This window comes from Castor canadensis, chromosome 6 (genome assembly GCF_047511655.1).
Source record: "Castor canadensis chromosome 6, mCasCan1.hap1v2, whole genome shotgun sequence".
Classification (NCBI taxonomy): domain Eukaryota; kingdom Metazoa; phylum Chordata; class Mammalia; order Rodentia; family Castoridae; genus Castor; species Castor canadensis.
Window position 1 is genome coordinate 33,581,676 of NC_133391.1, and position 16,492 is coordinate 33,598,167.

The 16,492-nt window shown below is 34.0% G+C and overlaps 1 protein-coding gene across 1 annotated transcript; it reads right to left on the bottom strand.

Annotated features, from left to right (window-relative positions):
- Window positions 1–4,138: 4,138 nt before the first annotated feature.
- Window positions 4,139–13,216, bottom strand: Clec12a (C-type lectin domain family 12 member A). The gene is made up of 6 exons (XM_074076086.1): window positions 12,927–13,216; window positions 10,207–10,305; window positions 9,740–9,895; window positions 8,711–8,862; window positions 7,076–7,182; window positions 4,139–4,419 (listed from the first exon to the last, which is right to left on the bottom strand). Exons 1-6 carry the CDS (start codon window positions 13,015–13,017, stop codon window positions 4,248–4,250), a joined length of 777 nt encoding a protein of 258 aa, XP_073932187.1. The 5' UTR covers window positions 13,018–13,216; the 3' UTR covers window positions 4,139–4,247.
- Between the last annotated feature and the right edge of the window lie 3,276 nt (window positions 13,217–16,492).

A 16,492-nucleotide genomic window follows, 5' to 3' on the forward strand; every position in this document is an offset into this window, starting at 1 on the left:
TGTTTATACCTTTGAAACTCTCTTGTCTGATACCTTGTTCTGCTTTCTCCCTCTTGTCTGTATATTTGTTTTCCCATTTTCTTTAACTTCTTGCTTTCCATCTCAGCTCACTCTTCCATTCTAAATATGACCATTGTTATTATTACAAGCTAGAAAATGCTTAATTACACACAGTACAGGGACAGTAACAACACCAAGGACAATGACAGGAAGACAGAAAAAACAGGGAAACCAGTTTCCCCACAGCAAAAAATTAGTACAGGAACCAGAGAGGAATGAAGAGAACAGAAACTCACATCCAGACTCCAACAAAACGAAGATAAACTATGCCAAAGGACCCAATGAAGCCCACAAGAATAATTTAAAAGAAGACATACTACAAGTACTCAATGAGAATTTTATAGAGATGATACTGGAAAGGGTCAACCAAAATGTACAGGAGACACTCAAGAAATTCCAAGACAATAAAAATAGAGAATTTGAAAAAGCAAAAGAAGAAATAAAAGAAACCATAGAAGCACTGTATAAACACCAAAGTGAAAGAGAGAACACAATGAATAAATGGATAAATGAACTCAGGACAAAAATAGAAAACAATAAAGAAGAAAACTGCCAGGATATGGAAAACCTCAGAAAAAAGAACAAAACAGAACTGCAAAACAAAACGGAAGGCCAATCCAGCAGAATAGAACAAACAGAAGACAGAATCTCAGAACTTGAAGATGAAATGGTAATTAAAGGAAAAACTGAAGAACTATTAATTAAACAACTCAAGACCTGTGAAAAGAAAATTCAAGAACTCACTGACTCCATCAAAAGACCAAACTTGAGAATCATGGGCATCAATGAAGGAGAAGAGGTGCAAGCGAAGGGAATGCGTAATATATTCAACAAAATAATAACGGAAAATTTCCCAAATCTAGAGAAAGATATTCCCATACAAATGCAAGAGGCCTCCAGGACACCAAACAGACCAGATCAAAATAGAACTACTCCACGACATATCATCATTAAAACAACAAGTTCAGAAACTAAGGAAAGAATATTGAAGGCTGTAAGAGAGAAAAAACAAGTAACATACAAAGGTAAACCCATCAAAATCACAGCAGACTTCTCAACAGAAACATTAAAAGCAAGAAGAGCGTGGGGTGAGATCTTCCGGGCACTGAATGAAAATAACTTCAACTCCAGGATACTCTACCCAGCAAAGCTATCATTCAAAATAGATGGAGCAATAAAAATCTTCCATGATAAGCAGAAACTAAAACAATATGTGACCACAAAGCCACCATTACAAAAGATTCTGCAAGGGATCCTGCACACAGAAAGTGACACCCAACTTAACCATGAAAAGGCAGGCAGCACCAAACCACAGGATAAGAAAAAGCAAGACAGTAGAGAGTAACATCAAGTTAGGTACACACAATCAAACCTTCAAACAACTAAGATAACTAAATGGCAGGAATCACCACATACCTATCAGTACTAACACTTAATGTTAATGGACTCAATTCACCCATCAAAAGACACCATTTGACAAAATGGATTAAAAAAGAAGATCCAACAATTTGTTGCTTACAGGAGACTCATCTCACTGACAGAAATAAGCATATGCTTAGGATGAAAGGCTGGAAGAAGATTTACCAAGCCAATGGCCCCCGAAAACAAGCAGGAGTAGCAATACTTATCTCTGACAAAGTAGACTTCAAACCTACATTGATCAAACAAGATAAAGAAGGACATTCCATACTAATAAAAGGGGAAATAGACCAAAAGGAAATAATAATCATCAATCTGTACGCACCCAATGTCAACGCACCACCTTATATTGATACCTATTCTAATATTCTCACATCTTTGAAAGTTCTATTCCCTTCTTTTCTTATCAAGGCAAGCATAATATTTCTTTCTTAGAATGGAGAATTTATTTCCCCATAGTTCTGAAAGCCATACTATTAATGTGTTTGTACCATTTTCTAGAGTTCTTGCCAGGTTATTAAATACTCTATCCCAAGAGAGTGCATCTAAATCAATAAACTCTCTTTTACCAAATTTTGTGTTCTCCCATCCCTGTCCTAATATTCTGAGAGTCTAGTTAAGTGTCTGTCTCTCTATTCTTGTGACCTATTTACTAGGTCTGCAATCTCTCTCTCTCTCTCTCTCATTATGAGATCTGATCACACCCTAACCAGAGTATCTAGTTATTTGCTTGTGGGTAGGATAGATGGATGAAGATTTTAGGGGGCAGGGGGCATATGCATCTTGACTTATGGTGTGAAGCCTCTACCATGTTTTTAAGCAAGCATAGAGCATTATCCATTAAGAGGGAGAAATAGTTCTATTCTGAAGTCTCAGGGAGCTCAAAAAAAATCTGATGATCAAGAATTTTGGGGTCATCAATCAAAGATATCCCCACCTTATGTTTTCTCAATCATGGCCTGATTTTGGCAAAACAGCGTTGTCCAGGTTAAAATGTAAACACTTTGCTGGAAGAATGGATCATGTGGTAGAGTGCCTGCTTAGCAAGTATGAAACCCTGAGTTCAAACCCCAGTTCTGAAAAAAAAAAAATTAAATTCCTTGGTATTCTGCCCCTCTTATTATTAAGACCCAGGATTATTCCTCATTTTTCTCTGCTTTCCAACTGAATGAGATGTGAACTTTTTCATTTAATGCCCTGGCAATATTCACACTTACATTTTTTTTTAATGATACACTTCACAATGTGTCAGTTGAAGTTGCAACAGCTAACCAGTTTCCCTGTCCTTATTACTTTTATTTCATATTTTTAAAACACCCATTACATATCTTTAATGCATCCTTGACTCTACTCATTCACCATTCCAGTCACCATTTGTGAAGATTTTAACATTTAAACTTTAACTTTATGCCTGGGTAATCTTTTTATTTTTCCTTTAACAGCAGTGATGGGTTTCTTATTATAAGTTATTCAGCAGGTAAATCAGGCCCCACATCTCATCTTACCATTTGAACCATTCTTGCTATCCATTATTGCAGGTTTGGTCTCTGTAAAACAAGCTTTGCTGGAAGTTATCAGGAAGGGGTTTAATGTGAAGTGTATGTTTCTATACTAGCTACCTATGGAGGAGAAAGAAAGAAGGTGAAGTTGGCCAAAGGCAGAAAATAATCAATGATGTATTCTCAATTAAGTATTTGCCTGTCTCTATAGAAAATTCTGAAAATAGAAGGGTCCTCAGATGGCCCATGTTAGGGCAAAGATGCAATGTCAGTTTTCCAGACATTGGAAATGGAAGTAATGGGGAAATTACACAAAACTTTTGCATGTAGAGGTTTTCCACATTTTTTATTAGGTTTATTGCTATTTTATGATTTGGACTGCTATTGTAAATGGGATTACACTTTATAATTTATGTCCACTTGTTCATTTTAATACATAACATGATTGATTTTATATTGAGATTTTATTCAATTATCTTGATATAATACTTATTCTAAAAATTAAAACATATATTGGTTCTTATATACATAATTATATTATATACAAATAAAAATGTTTTGTTTCTTCTTTATCCATTTTTCTTGCCTTGTTTCACTGCTAGGAACTCTAATAGACAATAATAGTTGTTAAATAGAGTGATCAATAAGGATCACCATCACCTTGTTCTAGAGCTGAAAGGAAAAACATTCATTCTTTTGCTAGTAGTATGATGTTAACTGTTAACTATAACCTTAAGGTTTTTTTATTTGTTGCTTTATGTCAAAATTCTTCATATATTAGGGAAATTTCTAGTTTTATTAGAAGTTTTTGTTATGTTTGGGTATTAAATAGCATCAAATTTTTTCTACATCTATTGAAATGATATATTTTTCTCTCTAATTTTTTAAGATTTTAATGAAACTGTTTTACTAAAATAAATCCATGTTGGTCATATTGTATTTTTCTTTTTATATATTCCCAGATTTAATTTTCTCTGGTTTCTCTACAAGGTCGTTATTGGCCTGATTTATCTTTTGAAAAGCAGGAAAAGTTATCTTCAAATTCTTGTACCCCCAGAACTTATGTTTTTATGCTGAACATGTATCTGGATTGTATGTAGATGATAAGGTGTGACTTAGCTTCTTTACATTCTGCAAATGAGGAGAGAGAGACGTAAATGTTAGAAGAGGCAGAAATTTAGTCATATTATTTTGTGATACATGAAATGTATGCTTTCTGAAGTTCATTCCAATTGTGGGATATTATCTGGAGCAAAACAATTGCACTAACTACACTCTTTCATCTTGAACTTCACTCATTAGCATACTTTCAGCCTTCACTGAATTGGCTTTCTTCTCACATAAGATGTTTTTCTTTAGAGTGCAGTCGTCATAATATACATACAGTTTATGTATATATCCACAATACGTCATATTTAAGACATTTGTGTTTCCTTCAAACCTGAAAGAGAAACAAAGAGCATACTTAGAAAGACAGATATTTAAAATACACATAAAAGTAACTTTGCTGTATGGTATTATTGCTCCTAGACTCTGCAGTGTCTAAGGTAAATTTGAATTCACGTTTAGAGTATTGAGTGTCCAAGTTAATCATTTTTATTGACACATACACAAAGTGAAACACACTTTACTTCTCTGTCTTCTCTATTTTCCCATATGTGGAATATTTACTGTCACTTAATTCTAGACTTATCATCTCTTCTGAGGCTAATATCACTTTAAAACTATTCTGGCTGCTCACAGTGCCTTATGCTTCTCATCCTAGCTACTCAGGAGGTGGAGAGTGGGCAGATCATGATTACAGGTCAGATTAAGCAAAAAGTTAGTGAGACCCCATCTCAACCAACAAGCAGTGTGTGGTGGTGTGTGTCCATAATCCTAGATAGCAGGATCATGGTTTGATACCAGCCACAGAACAAAAATGTAATACTCTACCTGAATAAAAGCTAAAAAGCAAAGGGCCTGGGGGCACAGTTCAAGTGGTAGAGTGCTGCCTACCAAGTATAAGACCATGAGTTCAAAGTCTGCTACAACTCCCCCCAAAATAATAATGTCACTGAAAAATTCTATGGTTGAACTGGCCTGAGAGTGAATCTTTGACACCGTCGTCCTCAAGTATTTTCCAATAATCACTAAAATGAGAATTAACCTAATATATGGTACTCTAAGTGCAACATCATCTCCAAGTGGCATTTCCTTCTAGCCATTTTTCAGAGATTTTTCTCTGAAGTTGTGACTTATTACCAACCTTTAACACTGGATAGTTTATCGAGTGATCCAGTAAAAACTAACTTATAAATTAAAAACATTATTGATGCTCAATCTAGTATCTATGGTTAGGTCAATAAGTAATGACCATTAAATAAGTTCATCAATTAAAATTTCAAGAAATTTTCTGCTTGTGGTAACAATGTACAGGCAGTACTTATTATCATCCACTTCCAGAAACAAACCCCAAATAAAATTAAGAGCATAAAAATAAAAACAAATAACAGATACATATATATGATAATTTATTTCAGTATTATTTCTTAATAATTTGAAATAACCATGAAGTTTTTCATTCCGTTATAGATTACCTTTCCATTTTTAATAATTGCAGGCACATTTATATTCTTCTTTTTCAAAGCAAGATTTCACTCATACTCTCTACTAATACACAAAGATAATACGTTATCTTTATCTCAAATTCTTCATTCCAGCTGAGACCTTTAAGATATATCTTCTCCCCTTTCTTTGTATCTATCTTATCCCCATTCAGTCCAGGCATTGCCAACCACCAAAGATAGAGCCATCCTGTCTTTCTGACCCACATTCCTGTCCTATTTCTAGCTGAAGATAAAAACAAAAATATCTACTTGTTGTAAAACCTGTGGTGATAAATGGGTAGAAATCTTGGTATTTAAGCTCAGTGCGGCAGCACTGCATTCCAACCAGTAGCCCTGACCTGCCCCTGCTTGATGTCTCTGCAGTCAGTTCATATGTAATAAATGTGAGGCCACCAACATATCCAGCACATCAGCTCTGATTTCTTTAGGTAGTCTACTACTGTCTGCTTCTAAAATTTCAGAAATTATGACACAAGTGGAATTTTTGACACCTTTTTATGATTTTTCCCTGTTACAATTAGATCAGATATAATATATAAATCCACTTATACAACGAATTTATAATCATGGTCATAAATAAATTACACAACAAATTATTATGTATATACATATATACAATATACATATATTAGTAGATTTACACATTATATGCAATATATCATGTTGAATTTTGTTATTCTTTATACTGTAATGTTCTTCCAGTCACTTTAAATTTTTGCACAAAAATCTCCACTTCAAATATCAGATATAGAGCACAATGCATTTTTTCATCACTCCTCTATCCCATCTCTCTGTGTCTCTCTCCCTCTTTCTCACTCTCCCAAAAAAAGTCAGTTATAACAAAAATTCCAAAAGTAAAATTTATTCTTGGTGAGTCTGTGTATTCTAAGTGATGTATTTATTGTACCATATTCTTTATATACCTAGAATTATTCAGTCTGCACATATCATTGCAAATATAATCATTCCAAAACTCTTAACACAATGTTAAACACTTATTGGAGCCCAGTGAATTTGTAGACTTCCATAATTTTCTTATGGAAAATTATGTGTTAAAAACATCTCTATAATTTGGCTAAGTTTATTAGTGACTTGTCAAAATAAAAACGATATTTTTGCCAATTTTCTGCATGATTAAATATTTCAAAGAAGCCTGACAGAGAAGATATTTTCAAGGATGTAATCTCAATTGAAACTCATTTTAATTGCAATCTATAACCCTCCCGAGGAAAACTTCTCTACTCAATGCCAATTATAGAAATTATCAACAAGAATAGAGACTTGCCAGCAAGGGGTACACGCCTACAATTCCAGCAATCAGGAGGCTGAGGCAGAAAGTTCTTTAGTTGGAGGCTGGCCTGGGCCACAGAGCAAGTCCCAAAAAGCCAGGAGCTGAGGATTTACCTCAGCGGTACAGCACTTGCCTAACATGTGCAAGACCTTGGGTTCCATTCTTAACATCTCCCCACCCACAAAAACGAGACTTACCAATCAGAGGAGATAATGTTCTCATCTACTCTCTTAGTGTCTATGGCCTTTTTTCTGGGAGATAATCCCAGCCAATAGTTGTATAACTCTTTTGATTTTACAAATTCCTACAGGAAGTAGAGATGGTCTGTTTTAAAAATTGTCTCGTATTTCTGTACATCACCTTATAACGTAATTTATCACAAATTACTATTTTAAGATACTACTTTGGCATTGCATTACTATTTTTCAATGTCATTGAAAAGAAAATGAAAGTGCTTCTTGTTGTAAAATTTTAGTATTTTTAAGGTATCACTTTCTGTTTCACAAGGAGAAAGGACCTCTCAATTCATTGTATAATCTTCACTTAGGGTCAATGAGAAGTTCACAGCCTTCCAGATCAAAATCTTTGAGCCATAACTATTTAGCCCAGGTGCAAAGGAAGCAGTTAATGAATTTAAACAAGAATTATCAGAAGAAGAAAGAAGTAGAAAAGCAATGCAGCCCAGTTAGAGAAGCAAGGCATAGGGACAAATACCTTTGTAGCCAAGGTAACGTGTTTTTTTTTTTCCTTATTCCAGACTTAACTTTTTATTTTTAATTAAATTTTATTTCATTTTAAGATTCTTTTCTTTATTTCTTTTACTATTTTTATTAGCATTTATTAATAGTGCAAAGGGGTTTCATAGTACTAATTCCATAATGTGTATTGTATACTTTGAGTAAGTTCACCTTCTACATTATATTCCCTTAACTCTCTGACTTCCTCTTCTCTTTTCAAACAGTATTTGGTGTTTTTTATATATATGTATATATATATATATATGTGTATTTATGTATATATGTATATATATGTGTATATACGTATATATATATTATCTTACTTCAACCCTCTACACCTTTCAATATAAAAACATTCTATGAGGAAATATCAATGAATCATTTGAGAATGATCTAATTAAAAAGACAAAATGGATTGATTTCTCCTTCTTTGATAAGGTTTCTTACAGCAGAGGAGCTAAGATTTTAGAAAATACAATTGTGCTAAAAATATATACATGTTATTACTATCTGAGTGGCCAGAAATACTAAGTAATAAGTGAAATAGGAAGTTATTTAGACCTGGAAAGAAAGAAGTGAAAAAAATAAATAAAGCAGGAGAGAATTCACTTTTCTTGGTGCCAATGGCTAAGGGCAATTTTTCTGTTTGGCACTCATTCTTGTCATATCATCCTAATTTTAGTCATTTATACATATTTTATGCTAACCTATTATAACTTGACCTCTTCTTTTAATTAAAAAACATAAGAAGATAGAAACAAAGAGTATCAGTTTTATGGAATTGGTAATCCTCAGAAATGACCTTCAGAACCTCTGTTTTCAAGTAAACTTTCAGAAATTCAATTCTTGATTTCTAACTTGGAAATGCTCAGACCTGAGGTTTCTGGGTGCCCTGTATTAATCTTGGATGGTGTTTATTCAGGCTGCGATTGCGATTCTCTGAGATAAGTGTATGGTCTCACTCACCTCCCTCCTCAACTAAAATAAAAAGTGAGTGGGTTGATAATGGGTCTTCCCTAGCATGCTCCACCTGCTCCTATTTTGTGATAGCAAAGTGATTTCTTTTCTCACACTAAGAGTGACAAGGAGCCTTACCAATATATTGTTGTTCTTAATCTTCAACAGGCTGCCATTCTCAGCAGAACATAACGTGTTGCCATCTATCCACGTTGCATACCTATCATGCTTGTAATAGCAGCTATCCTTGTGCCACGTCCAGCTCTTTGGACAAGGTTTACATTGGTGCTCTGGAAGAAGAACATAGTTTTATTTGGCTTCTGTGACTAGTCCTCATCATTGTTATTATTGCCACATTCACTGTTTTTCTTCTTTTTTTAGGTAAAAGGGTAAGAAAATGAATACTGTATTGTCAATCTATATGTCACCACAATGTGTCTACCACAAAACTTGAACAGAAAATTTTATATTAGACACTGGGATTCAAGTGTATCCAACTTCACAAGGAGAACTGAATAATCTCATTTGGTCATATTTTGTATTCATTTATAATCTCACGAAATATTTCGTGTGGTTAAGAATCAGCCCTACATATCTGCATCAATGCTGCCTTGTTCAACTAGTGCACCTCAAGCTCTCAACAAGTCTGAGCTTTCAGACTTGTTGAATATCAGAGAAGCTTCTGAGGAACACAAGGAACATGTTTGCTACAAAAGCTTCAGAAACTTACAGAGGAATTATAAGATCAATTTTCCCCCAATTCCAAGGGTAACACTGATAATTTACCTCTTTTCTATGGTCTTTTTCATCAATCATTTGCTGAAGTTTTGGAATGAAGCTGTCTATAAAGAGGTATGTTTTCCAATCTATTATCGATTGATCTCAATAGTAAATTAAATTAGAGATACTAAATTTATCTCTGTAAATTTCAGACTAGAGAAATTGTATGCTGTCTTAATTGTTCATTATGTCACTGTCATACCTGGAAATTTGGTGGTATATGATTATCACTAATATCTGTTTTTCAACTATGTGGAAATATCAATGACTCTATTAACCATATTTAATTCCTTTTTCAAATAATGGTTCTGTTGGGGAATGATTCTTAAATGCCTCTAAGGTTTATTTCATTTTCTGGTAAATAGCCAGAGAGCAATGCAGGATTACCTGGTTCTTCATTATAGAGTTTATGACACAATTTGGTGGCTAATTTTTGCAATGTGATAGAGAGGCTTCTGATCTTTTCAGAGCTATTTATGTTATCCATCAGTTGTAGGGAAACATTTCTCTGAAGCTCTTCTTTGGTATTTTGCAGTTTATAATCTCCAAATCAAAAAAAAAAAACAAGGAAAGAGAGAGAAATGACAAAATAGAAACTTGTAAGCTTTCAATAGAATTATCATCTTAAATATTTTTACACAAAAATATTTTAAAAATTTCAGGGATAAGGAATAAGACACTCTATGGGAGTGAGGGAAACACACTATGTCAATGTTACATACTGCATTATAAGGTTTCTTTGTGGGTATATCACATATTATTATTAGAAAGCCTAATTCAAAGAATAAACTTTGGTTATGAAATTCATGAAATGGTAGATGCTTTCTCTTTTAATCAAAATGAGTAATACATACACATGCTTCCCAAGACTCCCAGTCCAATGAACAGCAGAAGGCACAGGAGAATCAGAGCCAAGACTGTTTTACACCATGTATGGGAAGAAGCAGGAGGTGCTGTTGAAAACAAAAATTAGCAGAGATCCGGAAACAGCATACACATTAATTTCATTCATCCATTTTGCCTTCATTTCTTTCATAAAATGTACCCATAAAGGAATGTAATTTGCTAGAAACTCAAGGACATTAAAAAAAATCCTCTTCAAGAGTAAGTCAGAAACATCTGTGTTCTCATAGCCTCGTTTCAAGCAACAAAAAGGCAAAAGGGAAGTTTATAAGAAAGAGGGGGGAGGAAAGAAAGCAATTGCCCAAATGTGGGGAAAGTGAGTAGCTGGCACCTAACAGAGAAGTTAATCTGAGTAGTCATCCCTTAAATGGCAGAGTTATGGTTTAACAAAGCAATTTATCAGTTGTTTATGTATTCTCATAAAATCCTGAGCATGTAACTATAAATCCCAAATGGTGGGCTGCCTTTTTCATGTCTCGGGGTATCTTCTAATCACCCTTTGGCTTACTCTGGATCTACATTGTTTCCTCATTTGAATTCAATATGAGCATGTAACTATAAATCCCAAATGGTGGGCTGTCTTTTTCATGTCTCGGGGTATCTTCTAATCACCCTTTGGCTTACTCTGGATCTACATTGTTTCCTCATTTGAACTCAATATTTTTTCAAAGTCCTTAACAAAACACTTTTTTTTTTTTTTTTGGCAGAATTGAGCATTGAACTAAGGGCCTCCCACTTTTAGGCAGGCACTCCACCACGTGAGTCTTGTCTCCAGCCCTTTTTGCTTCAGTTATTTTTGAAATAGGGTCTTGATTTATGCCCACCCTGGCCTGAACTACAATTCTCCTCTATGAGCTTCCTTCATAGCTGGGATGACATGTGTGTGGCACCATGCCTAGCTATTGGTTGAGATGGGGTCTCCTGAATATTTTACCTGCGTTGGTCTCAAACCACAGTCTTCCCAATCTCCACTTTCCAAGTAGCTAGGATAAAAAACACTTATTTAATGCTTCCTTTTGTTGTTGCTTTTACTGAACAGTGAATCCCAGAACAAATCATTTCCCTATAAGGATTATGAAATTTATATTGTAAATTATTATGATGTCATTATATGATCTAAATTATCATCATGTGTACATATGAAAGCATTTCAAGCATAAATTCAAGGATAACCTGATGCTTCTGAAATATGTTTTACACCTCACAGTTGATGGTGAAATAATGTTTTGAAATACAAAGAGAACTGAAAATAAAAAATGAAACCAATTTCTTTATGCTTTGGAAAATCATTATTTTTGAAAGGGTTACATGATCAATATCTTATCTATGATTTAAAATTACAAATTCAAGTGTTGTCCTTAGTAAGAATTATTTTCTCATTTATGTATGTATTCAACTATTTAAAAGTTATCATGTACCTTGTATTTATTAGATATTATTGTGAGTGCTAATAATATTAACTAACAAAGCCTTAAAATCTGTATAGTCATGGTGATAAATCTTAGTGTGACAAGGAACAATGCATAGATGGATCTCAATGGGAACCAATATGAAAATCACTGGAAGACATTATAGACATCGAGGATATGTAGTTCAAAGACCCTAATTTAGGGAAAGACCTATTTGAAAAAAATTAAAACAATAAATTAGAGTAACTAAAGAATTATGACCTCTATGAGAAATGACACTTGAAGAAATTAAAGAAATGAAATGAGCATTCCATATGAAAATGTGAAATAGGTACTGTAGTTTCTGGCCTTGATACCTAGGGAAACGTGACAATGAGATACTGAAAATCATTGTATTGAAAGCCAAGTGACTGAATGAAGAAACTTACAAGAGTATAGTGGGTGACATAAGAAAAGGGAACTCAGAAAATCTGGAATATTCCATTAAATAGAGTCTGATCTAGAGGAAAGAATAAACAAAATGAAACAAACAAACAATAACAACAAAAAAACTCCAGAACAGCCATAGGGAAAGCAGAAACCATGAGGATATGTCTGGAAGAACATGCAAAGAAAGAAATATGCAAAAAAGGACTGTTCAACTTTATGAATGCTACAGAAAAGTGAAGCAATACAACATTATAGATATGACTATTGAGATTAAACAGGGAGGCCATTAGTGACCTAGACAAGGACAGTGTCCATGAACAGAAAAGAAGCCTAATAGAGTAGGTTGAGAGGGGGAGGAGAGGTGAAGAATTGGCAGTCAGTGGCCAAAGGTAATATTTTCAAATCTCATTCTCTCTCTCTCTCTCTCTCTCTCACACACACACACACACACACACACACACATACACACATACAAGCATTTTCCTATTAAAAACCTATAAAACTAAAAAACCCATACCCATGACTTTCCTGGACAACAAACGGTCTCTATTTCATAACACTTTACAAAACTCAGTCATCTGAAAATATGACTCCCTTCCAAATGCCTTGAAGTGCAAAATTAAAAAGTAGAAAATTTGTAAATGATTGCATTCAGTTTCAGTGGTCAATGCTTAAAAAAAGACATAACCATTTTGATACTTTTGGAAAAAATGAAAGACAAGTAAAAATTCAAATTGACTAATACCAGTATCACTATCAATTCACTAGTACTTGAGATGTGGGCTACAACAAATTCTACCACTTTACAACACATTCATAGCTCAAAATCTTACCGTTTGTCTCAAAACTGTCAAGCTTCTGAACAGTCTCTGTCCTACCAGAGTCCTGGAATTTTAGATTTGCATAAGTAACTTCTTCAGACATTGATGACTATGCAAAGAAAGCTCAACAAAATATTTTTCTTTTTTCAGAAAAGGCGAGGGAGAGCTAGCAGTTGAATACTGAGGAGAATCTGCAATTTTAACTTCCGTTTTTAAACTGAAGCTCACACTTACAAGCTTGAACTTTGCTTTATACCTATAGTACCAGTCTCCCATTTCTCACATCTGCCAATAAGCTGCCCCTCATCTGTGGCCTCAGACAGGAATAGACACTGTTGAAAGAGGAAATATCTTTCTTCCTCATATTTCTTCCTTTTTCTCATTTCTACATATATGCCAGCTACATAACAGCATCTGAACTAGTATTTGTACAATATTATTAGCTATCATGCCAGGGCACACAAGTCATTAGCACCAAGTGGTGTGGATATTACACTCAATTTATTTTCAACACAGAAGTAATGAAAAAAGATGATCTCTCTAAATATTCCCTGGTCCACAGCAGTGGCATAGCTTAGCTGTTCTGGGTTTATAATGGCCAATATCCCCAGAGAAAGGTTGGATTAGCCAGGAGACTGAACGTATACAGAGAGGACTTCCAAAAAGAGTGAGAGAGAGAGGACCATTCCTTCAACCTGTTTTCTAGGTATAGGTTAGCTTAATTGGGGTTTTGGAATGCTTAGTTTCCTTAGGTAACAAGAAAAATATTTAGGGATATGGGGCCAGGAGCTACACCAGGAGTTTACATGCTAATAGTAAATATCTGTGCATGAGGGCTCTGTGAACAGCTTTGCCACCAGGAAGACTGAGATCAGCCTTACTGTCTTTCCACAGATTGATTCAACTCATAAGAGCCATATCACTAAACTAACAAAAGGAGAAAAGAAATGAGTATCCAAGGTCAGCCAGGTTTGTGTCCTATCAGGTTGACTCAGTACTCTTAGTATTCTTAATCACATTTCTTGATCAGTTTCAAGTAGAGGTTGAGCAAAGATTGCTTTTGAGCAAGTCTTCTCTTAATTTTCATTAATAAATCTTCCTTTAAAATTCTTAGTAGTATAGCTACATGTAAATAATATGCAACGGATAATGTAAAAGAGAATGGAAAGTTTTTTAAAGAAATTTGATAAAATATTAACTTCTTTATTATGTTAAGACACATATTAAAATTAAACAAAAAGAGCTTATAAAAGACCTACTAAAAATAAAGAAAATTATCACAGGCACAAATGTGTGTGTGTGTGTGTGAGACTGGGGATTGAACTAATGGCTTCATACTTACAAAGCAGGTACACAGCCATTTGAGCCACAACTCCAATTCATTTTGCTCTGGTTATTTTGGAGATAGGGTCTTATGAACTATTTGTTGAGGCAGGCCTTGAACCCACCTCAATCTCAGCCTCCCAAATAGCTAGAATTACAGGTGTGAGCCACCAGTGCACAGTTTCTATTATTGTCTTTGAATTGGAAAGATGTTTCTAAAGAAGACAGGAAAAGTCACTAAAGATGGACACAATTGACAATATAAAAATTAAATATGCTTACATGTCAAAATAAAATAAAAATACCCAAAGTTAACTGAAAAAATGTAAATACACATACATATATTTATATATATATATTATAGGTCATGAAAGATGAGGGGCTAATTTTTTAAATTTACAAAGAAGTTATACAAATTGATAGGGAAAGATGAATACTAATAGGAAAATTGACATCAACTAATAACAGGATACTTTTTTCTTTCTTGGGAGGAATTACCTTTTAATTATCTAAAATTATATTTTTATTTTAGAAGAACAAAATATGGTTAGAGATAGAGGTTATTGATTTATAGTGCTATACATATGGCTCCCTCCCTACCTACTTACCTCCGTTCCTTCCTATCTTTTTCTAGCTGATAAATGTCCATATTGTTAAAACTAAGAATATATTTCAAGTGTAATGAGAATAAAAATAATCTAGTTTAGTGTCCAACCTCTTACATAGAGCCTAACTAAATATAAGTTGAAAGAATAAACAATGAATGGAATAAACTTGTCTTAGTTTGAGGGAAAGTGAGGGGGAGCCGCTACATAGTCAGGGCCCTGCTGTGTATTTTGATCTGTTGTTTCAAATGGAAGATTGTTTAATGGATCACCACTATAGACTGAAAAGTATGTGGTTCATTGGTAAGGGCAACAAATGAAAAATTAAAAGTCCACTGGATTTTATTTAACCAATGTATTTGTACAAATAAGCCCCATATAAGAATTAGCTAAAATATTTATTTCCGTATAAATAAACTGAGATCTGAGGTTATTTAATACTTTGTCCCACACACCCTGTAGTGGTCTTTATTCTAATAGAATAAAAACACATTATCTGCAAATATAACTATAAATGTCTTTCAGTAATAAACATAAATGAAAAAATGATCTATATATTACTTATATTTTTATGGGTTATAAATGGGAGCAAGGGAAAGAAAAAGAAAGGTGAACAGAGTACACAGTGCCTAAAATTCTGAGTCAGATAATTTTAAGAGTTAAGAGACTGCCATATCAGTGATATACTTAGGTACCAAAAAAAGAGAGCCCACAGTTAGGATCTATAGAGAATAATGGGGACAGTTTGAAGAGAATTGAATAATGGGAAATTCATAAGATGTAGATAACCAAACAGATTATCCTACATAGTTAATCTGTTCTGTCCTTAGAATCCACTCTAGCTTTTTACAAAAGAAAAACAAATATAAGGACACACAAAATCCTATCAGCAAGCAAATCACTGTGGGTTAATACCAACTCAGTCACACTCCCAAATGGTAATAGTATCTATCACCATTGCAATTCATATATGGTAGCATGGTTATAAGCAGATCAAAGGGAAAAAATCGTTACCAAAAACACATTGCTACTATAGTCTTTCCACACAGAGCTTACTATGAGGTCTCAACCAGAATCAGCTATTTTTTCTCATCACCTATTTCATTCTCCTCTTATCCTCTTCCAGACCTTTTTATTATTCTAAAACATTTAATTTGATCACAAATTTAATTTAATTCACATGTCCATTTTCATAGGCCTGGAGTCTTTTGTAACCCTGTTTACATAGGACCACTATAGTTTTCTACTGGCCTATTTTATGGATAAAAGGAGCACAGATGTATCTCTCTTATTTCTTGGGTTCCACATAGACTCTTGCTTGCTTCATTGTGTAGCTACAACCCAAGCTGAATTTGGCATTTTAATTTTTCATTTTAACAATACTACAGTTGCTTTAGGAGCATAAGTAGCACATAGTTGGAGAACTGTCCACTGTCAATCTATAATTCAGCAGAACGATGACTATGTTCTCTGATGGGAAACATTACAAACCTTTGGTTCTGGGACCTCCAAAGACATCAAAACAGTTTGGCAAACAAGAAGCAAAAATTCTTTATGTGTGCTTTCACATGTAATACACAGAGCACTAACTACTACTTTTATACTTCTGTTTCCCAGACATAATATTCAGGATACAGTGGGTTGACATAA

Coding starts and splice junctions, on each gene's coding strand:
- Clec12a (XM_074076086.1), bottom strand. CDS start 13,017: ATGTCTGAAGAAGTTACTTATGCAAATCTAAAATTCCAGGACTCTGGT. Junction 10,306..12,926: donor TGACAGTTTTGAGACAAACG/GTAAGATTTTGA, acceptor TGTTTTCAACAG/CACCTCCTGCTTCTTCCCAT. Junction 9,896..10,206: donor GGGAGTCTTGGGAAGCATGT/GTATGTATTACT, acceptor TTTGATTTGGAG/ATTATAAACTGCAAAATACC.